The sequence below is a fragment of the Populus nigra genome, chromosome 10 (assembly GCF_951802175.1).
Source record: "Populus nigra chromosome 10, ddPopNigr1.1, whole genome shotgun sequence".
NCBI lineage: Eukaryota > Viridiplantae > Streptophyta > Magnoliopsida > Malpighiales > Salicaceae > Populus > Populus nigra.
The window spans coordinates 9,390,637-9,400,925 of NC_084861.1; the positions used below are offsets into that span (position 1 = coordinate 9,390,637).

The 10,289-nt window shown below is 35.4% G+C and overlaps 1 protein-coding gene across 1 annotated transcript; it reads left to right on the plus strand.

The window, feature by feature from the left end:
• The first annotated feature begins 3,021 nt into the window (after positions 1-3,021).
• On the plus strand, positions 3,022-8,516 carry LOC133704301 (uncharacterized). Its single transcript, XM_062129097.1, has 8 exons — positions 3,022-3,538; positions 4,613-4,737; positions 6,027-6,064; positions 6,854-6,964; positions 7,053-7,132; positions 7,707-7,743; positions 7,816-7,857; positions 7,969-8,516. Exons 1-8 carry the CDS (start codon positions 3,278-3,280, stop codon positions 8,052-8,054), a joined length of 780 nt encoding a protein of 259 aa, XP_061985081.1. The 5' UTR covers positions 3,022-3,277; the 3' UTR covers positions 8,055-8,516.
• Positions 8,517-10,289: the final 1,773 nt, after the last annotated feature.

The window sequence follows — 10,289 nt, forward strand, 5'->3', positions numbered from 1 at the left end:
TGTCACGATAATTTGCGTGTTTAGCAAGCACATTGCTGTTCTATCACCACTACGACAACAATCCTTCTTCATAAAATATTTCAAGATATTTTTATGTATATATTATTTTTTTTAGCTTGGTTTCATAATCCATTCCATAGGTTTAGTGGATTGAGTTAAGTTTTTTTTTAAGTTATAATTTTTTTTATTTAATATTGGATTGATTGAAAATTAAATTTTATAATTTTTTTTTGTTTATTTTTTATGAGTTTATCTTGGTTTCATGATTCAGGTTGCTAGTTTAACGGGTTAACTCAGTTGATTCAAGTTTTTTCTAATCCTTTTTTAATTGACTTTTTTTTTTCAATTTAATTATTCAAATTCAAGTTGATTAGGAATTAAGTTTCATACTTTATTTTAATTTGCTTTCCATATGGTTATCCTAGTCTTGTGACCTGGATCATATTTTCTGCGAGTTAACTTGGATAAACTCATATTGTTTTATTGTATTATGAGATTATTGTCTCGTGACATTGATTACAAGTTTGACAAGTCAACTTAAATTAATTAAAGTGATTTTTTTTTTTGAAATTATTCTGGTTTTATAACTTGAATTGAATTACGAGTTTTACAAGATAATTCAAGCTACTATTTTAATATATATATATTAAAAAAGCTTACTTGAATTTTTCGAGTTAATTATCTCTGCACGCATCAGTTAATTAGGTTGCATCACATCAACCAGCGGTTTAAATTTTCCTTACCTTGAAAAACGTTATTGTTTTTTAGTTTTTTTTTATTTTATGTTTTTTTTACATGTTATCAATACGTGGTCATATCAATGCCAATTATATACAATATATAATTTCTGAGATGTTGTTCTTGTTTTTTCGGTAGCAGTGAATTCTTTAATCACTTCTCTGACAGCCACAAAAAGGAGATACTGAGGCACATAGACGACCTGCACTCTCATCGCTAATCAGTGATGTCAGAAAACTATATAATAATTTATAATTCCTATACTTCTATTATTCTGCTTTCTTTTAATACCCAGCCAGCTCAGAAAACTATAAAATAACGAAAGGAAGGCGAGGAAGTGGGAAATCAAAATAATCAAATGCAATCTGATGACAGGCATGAGTTACCGGTCAGCGCTTTTGAGTTTAATTTTTTCTTTCCCTGAAGTAATTAAACAAAGAATAAAGTAGTTTGGTTTTGATCTTTCAATCCGTGGGTCAGCTTATCAAAATGCTAGAAGGTGTTTCTAGTACAAGAAAAACTCGCATTCATTCAACGACAGCGAGGGATGTCTAGGAATGAAAGCCGAAGTAGACCGAGGAAATCTTGTAAGCATTTTGTTGTATTTGGACTTCGGGAGATTCAACTCCCGAGATTGCTACGGCAGCCTTTACCGAGACGACAAAAGCCCGTTTTGTTGACAAACCTACCTCTTCTTCATCATCACGTTGATTCGTGCAGCTACCGGGGGAGGAGCAAATCTGGTCTTGTATCAATGGCTGATTTGACAACTGGACACTCTTCATGCCAATAATGTTTGAACAATGTTATTTTATCTTATAAAAAAACAAGGATGATTCGTGTCATCTGATCAAAAACCTGTAATCCGAGCCTTAGAATGGGTTAACCACTGGCCGTGTTGAAAATCTAGGGTCACAACTCGTTGATTTTAAAGCAACATATGCATATAGGGATATACTTTTCGGTAAAAGACACAGACTTCAAGTTTCTAGATTCAAGCAACTCGGACAATGTTCTTCAGACAATTTCTAATATAGAAATATTGCATGGGCTGAAAAGGGGAACTCTTTTACAGATTTTTAAGTCCTTTCTCCTATAGATATTGTTAATTACCACCCATGCAAATACATGCTGCTGTGACTTTCTTGTATGGTCGAGAAGAAGTAACCTTCCTTGATATATTGATAAAAGGCAAAAGGCCCACGAGCACAAAGGAAAAGGCCTGTCACTGGTCCCGTTGCATCCAGCAAACTCAGTGCTTTGGATACTGTCACTGTTATAGTGCGACTCCAGTGAGATTCCTGGGTTCACTGAACGGGCCCATGAACTTTAAGCTGTTTTTGGGCCTGGAGAAAGTGGTGGGTTTTATCTAAACTCTACATAAACAAGCCCACTCATCACTCATCACTCATGAGAACCGTGTATTGAACCAGGAAGAGTCATAATCTAGGGCATCTTAAATATATCACAGATAAATAAATCCTAAACCTCCTTATCTTTGCAAGTTACAGAAATTCCGATCTCTTAATACTCGCCACAGTTGTTTCCATATAATCTTCTACACCCACTTGTTCATGTGTATTGTCCCTGAGTATATCTAAGAGAATTACTTCGAGATTAATCTGTTAATATATATCAGCAACTATAAGAAAAGCAAGAAGAGAGAATCGAGAGGAAAAGAGGAGAGAAATGTGATTTTTTTTCTTAATCTGGATGCGGTGGAAAGAGAGAAAATGAAGATAATTTGCTGGGATTTTTCTTTGTATAGATGTAGTGCGATTATTTAGTAAGGGTGATTTCTTTTGGATGTTTCCAAAACAATGGGAAAAAAGAGAGAAGAAAAACAGGGTTGAGAGAATTAATTGACGGTGAGCATTTCGGTGCTTTTTGAAAAGAATTTTCATTATAAACTTGCCTACTAAAGAAAGACAGTCAAGTTCAGACACCTGGAAGCCTATTATCTCAGTATATCTATACGTATGTATTCCCTTAAGACCATCAAATTTATTCATTCATAAATTAAAATATACCGGTATTGTCTTGGTATAACTACTATCAGGATAATCTGGCATTTAAATTGCTGACCCTACTACTTCCACATAATCACTGACATGAACTTCTAATGTGTAATCTATCCATCAACACTATAACACCTGAATTTTATTCTTTTGTTCTCGTTCTGGAGGAGAAAAAATAAAAAAATAAAAGTATGTTTGTGGCTCGAGAGAGAGGGAAATGGGAAAAAGGCCCATAATGGAAGAGTGCATGCATACTGTATTACCTTATGACCGTGTGCGTTTGTAGGCGTGGCTGCGAGTGAGAGAGACGCCCATATCTTTTGTGGTGTTGTGGGACCAGGACCAGGCAGAACACAACAGCAACTGAAGAGAACAGGAGCGCTCAAGGCAAGAAGACAAGCCAACAAAACCCGGGCCCCCTTTTTTTCCTCGTATAAACAGACCTCAACGCAGTCGCACACCCAAATCACGTTTTCTCAATCGCAACCAACAAAAAATCACAGCACCCTACAACAACAACAATGACTGTTAATGCACCGACTCACTGCACTCTTCCACCGATTCGCACCCTACCAACTCGCTCCCCTCTTTCTTTCTTTAAACGGAGACAGCCCATTTTCTTAAACGAAGCTCCAAACCCGAGAATCGTTTTAGTTCGCTGCGATAAGCTTAATTCGGATGGGCTAGGACCCATGAGATCCGTTCTGGAGACCGAATCTGTGGCGGGTAACTCATCAGCGTCATCGGCCATCGATTTCCTCACATTGTGCCATCGATTGAAGGTATGAATGAGAGTGGAAAAAGGGTTGCTTTTCTTTTCTCAGAACAGGCGATAAATGGAAAAGTTTTCACCTTTTTCTTGTTAGCTATCAAATGGGATATCATTTTCCAGTTTAGAGCAGATAATTGCTGTTTTTATGTGAGTAATTGATTTAACAAATTATGTATTTAGGTTAGGAATTCTTTTTGAAGGAATATAATTTGCTGATGCTTATAGGCTTTGGAATTTGGGATGCCAAATCGCTGCTAACTTTTAGAAGGAAGGTGAATAAAACAAGAATCGGATGATCTTGTTCTTGTAATCGATGCATGCTCGAATGAATTTGTCGATTTTGTTGCGGCAAAGGAGGGTAATTTTCGAGTTGCCTTCTAGTTGATGAATTTGCTAGGATTGGATTGGTTAGTGTATGAAGGTTAATGCAAATATTGGATAGCATTGTGTTTGTTACTGTAGATAGGACTTAAATAGAAGAGGCATTTAAGGGTATCCCACTTTACTATTAACTCCATTTTCATATGTCGCACTAAGTTTTCCATCCAATGAGGTTTTGCGGATTATGCTCTGGCTAGGTCTAGAGGGTTTACCAGACCATTGTTGTGTTTAAAGGATTAAATTGAGCTTTGCATGATGCAAATTGAGTGGCCCCTGTACTTGTAATTGAAATATCGACTATAAATTCTCGGCTGTGACAATGTAATTTATGTGGTATAATTGGTGTCTCTAATACACGTGATCATCATATATTCAAGTGGCTTATTATGGTACAGAAAAGCCCGCTGAAGCCCTGCTTGTTTCTCCTATTCACAACTCTGAACTCTGAAAGAGGTTGGAGCCTGTATTTAGTTTCCTTAGTTTTTCCAATACCATGGGTGTGTGCATGCTTATATATTTATGCATTCTATATATTATGCTTGTTCATTTTTTCCAGTGGATTTCTCTTTGCTTTGATCACGAGCAAAATATTTGGTTCGTGTTAAAAAATGTTCTTTTCTTTTTCCTCTATGTAAAGCCTGATCTGATGTAGATAAACGTCTAAATTACATTTTAGATATGTCTAATCTCTCTCTTTACTCAGACCACAAAACGCAAGGGATGGATCAACCATGGGATAAAGGGTCCTGAATCAATTGCTGACCATATGTACCGCATGTCATTGATGGCGCTGATTGTTGGGGACCTCCCTGGTGTGAATCGAGAAAGGTTTAACTGTTTATACCAAGAAGGCTTGTGCATTTCTTTCTTTTTATGAGCCTTCAGGATAGTCAATGTCTATACTCTTTTATTCTTTCCGTACATGTAAAATGCAATTAGTAATATTAATTAATTTGATTGTAAAGGTGGTGGTTTGCATTTATCTAATAAGCTCATTATTTGTTTGTCTGGTCTTCAATTGGTGTTTATTATATAAGTATTAAACTACTTCATTGTAGTCTATACCATTTGTAACTTTTGTAAAGGCATTGATCTCATGACTCACCAGCTTCTTGCAAGTTCTGTTCTTTCTGCAAGCTGGAAGATCAGTAATTTAGTTTAATACAAAAGTTTGTGAGCATCAATGAGCAAAAATTAATTGGTGCTCATACAGTTGACACCTCATTCTACCAGCATTGCAAATGGAAATGGGCAAGTTTGGTCGGCCCAGATTTATCTAGCATATGAACCATACTTCATCTTAAAAGCCTTGTAGAGCTGGTCAGCAGGCCGGCTGTAAGAAACATGCCTGGTGCATAATCTTGTAATCCAAATTGGTAGACAAATCAGCGGAACAGACCAAACTCTAAATGATTTACTACAGAAATTTTATGATTAACCTACAAAAGATTCAATGCCATACTAAGATACAGGGGAATTCTTAGGCTTTTGCTCAAGCAGGAAAGTGTTGGGCTATCAATCAGAAAATAGAAATCAGAAATTCAATTTTCTATTAGACTATATCATTTCTTAAGTCTGTTGAAGTGAATAAATGCAGGCTGGTGTTGTTCATCTGATTAACTCTACTTGTCGATACTGTATCTAATGCTAATGTAACTTACAGGCCTTTAAAAAGGCATTGTGGTAAATTTACCAATTAAATTTGTTTTTCGGGGTAATTGGATGCATCATTTTTCAGACAAGTTAGAGTGGTAGAAAAAGATAGTGGAACTGCTGCACTGCCTAGATATATTGGAATTTTGGTGTCAATGTTGCTCTATTTGTAATGTACTATTAGAAACAATGGAGAAGGGGAAAAAATAGTTATTTCAGAGTATTTTTCCTGATTATGCTTTTGGAAGTACAATTTGCTTTATTTATTTTTTATTTCATGGAAGATTAGATTTCCTTTGGTGAAAGGGGCAGAATGACTAGTTTTTCAATTGAGTTAAAATCTTTATTGGGTGATATCATGATTTTTATTTGTAAAGCTGATAAATTTGGTAATTGACATTGTTTCACTTGTCCTTTGTCTCGGGGGTTTGCTTATGATTTTTTTCATTATCTTATTGTAACAGGTGTATAAAGATTGCGATTGTGCATGATATTGCTGAAGGTATTCTACTAAATTCTTCTAATTGACCAATATAGTTGATAAATGATATGTTATTTCCATGTGTAATTTCACATGTAGGCATGGTTACAGGTTCATTTATGCTCAAATGGAAATTTACATGCTTCTTTCGGAATGTGTAGAGCATGGATTTTTCTTCTTTTTTTTGGAGGGGGGGTGGAGTCATTAGTATCTTGCCTAAGCAAAATCATGTCTTGAATCCATGCTGATCGTTAACCTTGAAAAATAACTCCTTCCTGCATAAATGGCTCAAGGATCTAATTGAACTGCTCCAGCCATTGCACGTCATGAATAGATTGCCAAGTCAGGAAAAAAGTGGACTAAATTTTAGGATAATAGATCTCTCACAGAGAGTAAATTTTTGGCTAAAAATTAGAAGAGCAGACTCAACGTTTGAGTTTCATGAGCACATTTAATCTAGTTCTTTTGTCACTATTCGACTCTTGTCAGGCCACAAAAGTGAAATGTATAAGTTGATGCTCCAAAACCATAATAGTCCACAGAGCATAACCATGCTTACACATAATGAGTGAGAAAACAATGTGCCTGCAAATATTGGGTTGCGGTCAGAAATAAGAACTGTGTATCATTTATAATTGTAGAGTGGAAGAAGAACCCAGCAATAGCTACGACATGGATTGATCTTTGTATTCCATGTTTGTAATTGTACTCTTTTTATATATCAAATTGAGTTTGTTGTGTTTTACTTTTGCTGAATATGCAAATATATATTTTGGGGGTTTTGAATTTTGAGTTGGGGTTTGGACATAGCTATTGTTGGAGATATAACACCATCAGATGGTGTGCCTAAACAAGAAAAGAGTAGAAGGGAGCAAGCGGCTTTAAATGAAATGTGCAAAGTTCTTGGTGGAGGAATGAGGGGTACACAACTATTCACCGGCTCTTGTTATCTTGACTTGTAGTAGATTCAGCTTTGAATTTTCTGGAATTAAATATTCTCATTTTTCAGCTGAAGAGATCAAAGAGTTATGGTCGGAGTATGAAAACAATGCTTCCTTGGAGGCCAACCTTATCAAAGACTTTGACAAAGTATGTGATGAAATTTGAATTTTTGAATGATGTTATAAAGAAACTAAAAATTTGGTATCAATTGATTTTCTTGCTATTGAAATATGTGGTGAAACTCATTGTAACACAGGACAGTCGTCAAATAAATGTGTTTGTCATGTGCGCCATATATTCATATCTACTTTGACAATTTTTTTTGAAAAGCTGCAGGAAGCTGTCTATGATGACCAAGCTTCAAAGTAGTTTGGTTTCTGCCCAGGGACTTCTTCCATCCATTGACGTTGTGATCCTCATTTTGTGTTCATGTTCACTGGTTGCTGTTGAAATGTTTTTTAATTCTCTTTCTATTGGTAGATATATGCTTTTACTTGTATATATTCACTAGGAAAGCTACCTAATGTTAATGCTATAAAAGGCTTCTACTGTAATCATCTTCAATGTATTGAACAGACAAAGTTCTATGCTCCCCCGAAGCAAAAATCCCCTAACCACATAGATGGTTTTCTTATTGCACTTGATTCCCATTTATATATGTATATCCCTTCCTATGTTCAATAATTTGTTAATAATCAAAGGTCCCATGTCTTTTGTGCAGGTTGAGATGATTTTGCAAGCTTTGGAATATGAAATGGGTAGGTCATCTGATGAATTGATATGTTCCGCTTCTATGGCTTTTCTCATTCAAAATTAATATGTTCTTGCAGAACACGGGAAGGTGTTGGATGAGTTTTTCCTTTCGACAGCAGGTAGAATCTGCTACTTCATCCGAAACTGTGTGCAACTGGAGCTTTTTGATTATTTAGTTTTACTGTGATAAAATTTTGTTTATAATTTCCGTGCATCCCTTCTATCTGTAGGGAAATTTCAAACTGAGATAGGAAAGAGCTGGGCAGCTGAGATTGCCTCAAGAAGAAAATCTACACTGGCCAAAAAGCAAAACTGATCCCTGGTCCATCCACCTTCATCCCCTCTAAGGTTGAGACAGCTCCTTTGGTATCGATGACTCTTACCTTTATACGCTTTTGTTGCACTGCCTGGTTATGGTCCTTGAATATGAAAGGATAACTGATAACAAGAGGTTAACGAAGTGGTTCCTTCCCGAGTCACGGCAGGGCTCATCGTAGGCAACTAACGACCAAAGAATTATAATTCCAGAATTTAGTGTAACCACTGTTGTGTCCAGTAATGCTAAAGTGTGGAAGGAAAGTGTTATAATCTTTATTATTATTATTACTATTACTATTTAGTGAACTTCAATAATGGAGTACGTTTATGTCCTCTGACCAACCAAGGCAGCGAGAAGCACACTTCTAATGGTAGCTTGTGATACATGTATGATTGTGTCCTTGAACAAACATCGGCAAGCTTCTGTTTGGTAATAAAATCGTATGTATCGCATTATCAACCACGTAGTTACAGGCACTCGTGCTTCTGCATTCTGCCTTGAGCTCATGGTTCATGCCCATGTTCATGTCTGCGTAGATTCCATGGCCATTAAAATGTTAATTGGGTTTTTAGCAGTAGACCGGTCCTTGTGATTCCGGTGTTTTTAAGTTACGAGGGGGCTTGCACGTGCAGCAAAGGTAAGGTTTAGTTCTCCATTTACATTGAGATTGAACTTGTTTTTTATTAAAATTTATTTTATTTACTTTAGTACTTTGAATTAAAAACAAGCTCTCTGAACAAGATGAACGCGTGGAAAGTCAGTCAATACCTTGTTGACTACGAGCAATTGGCCCGTCATGGGTCAGTCTCTTGCTGCAGTTCATCAAGATCTCCTCTTTATTTTGGAGTTAAATGTTGGTTTATGATGGCGTTTTATCAGAACTTTTAAAGATTTTATTTTTTTAAATTAATTTTTTAATATTTTTAAATTGTGTTAATATTAAAAATAAAATTTTAAAAATAAAAAATATTATTTTAATATATTTACAAATAAAAAATATTTTAAAAAATAACTGCTATCATTGAATATAACACAATATTATTTTAGCCGGGTCTTAAAAAATTAGATTACTTTTCTTAAAAATAGAAAATTAGATTACTTTTTTTTTAAATAAAAAATTATGAATATTTTTTTGTTATTCAAATTATATATCATGAATGCACACAAGTATTTTCAAAATAATAATCACAAAACATGATTTTTCATGTAACTTCAAACAAATATATTACCCAACACTTGAATCAAATAATCAAAAATAAAAAGCAACTTTGAATCATACCATCCATCGATCAAGATTGTAATCCAATCCTAGAAACTAAAGAAACAGACCAGATTTTGATTGCAAAGTGTATGATCACATGCCCAGTCAACACAAACAAAATCATTAAATCATCACTTCTAGCTATCAAAATTTGAACTTTAACAGAAAGACAAGCTTCCTCTGCCAAACACCATGCCAAGCTTCTAATACATGGCTCCTCACTGACTCAGCAGCTTAAAAAACCAACCCTGATAAAATATCGTCAAAAAGTAGGGAAAACAAAGAGAGAAGCAGGAAAGTAAAAAAAAAAATTTCCTGCTCGACAACATTCTTTAGGAACCAAACAAATCAAACCCAGCAGCAGCAGCACTTTGAGTAATTAACCTTTTAACACAGCAATACTTCTCTGTTACTCAACCGTAGATCATCTTCCCAATCAATAAAAGAAGAAAAATCTAAAATTTTGAAAACACCCTCCCTTCCCTTTTACTTTCCATTTAGCAAACAAAAATTAACACAAAGCAGCATCACCATACTAACGAACCAGTAAAGAAAACTGCAAAAAGAATATAACTTTCACTTCCTCTCACTTCTCATTTCCTTTTCATCATTGAATCGCCAATCCAAAACTGATATTAAAGCAACCCAATCGATTTAAAGACATAGATATATGGTAGAGAATCAAAAGAAAAGAAAACCAACCTTTGTTCATGAGGAACCAAGGGACACCAAAGACAAGAGTGATGATGGCCATGCCAGCCAGGACATGCTTTGTGTCCCCACTATGCAAGTACGATTTACTCTTGACTTGAATCCTTACTGCTGGCCTTGTGTTTTTGCCTCGCTTCCCATTTTCTTCACTTGCTAAAACAAAGAGACAAGCTTCCTTTGCCAAGCTTCGAGGTAAGAAACGAGTGTACTAGGTACTTCCTCTTACCTTCTCCACCCCTATTTGGTCTACCAGGTACCCT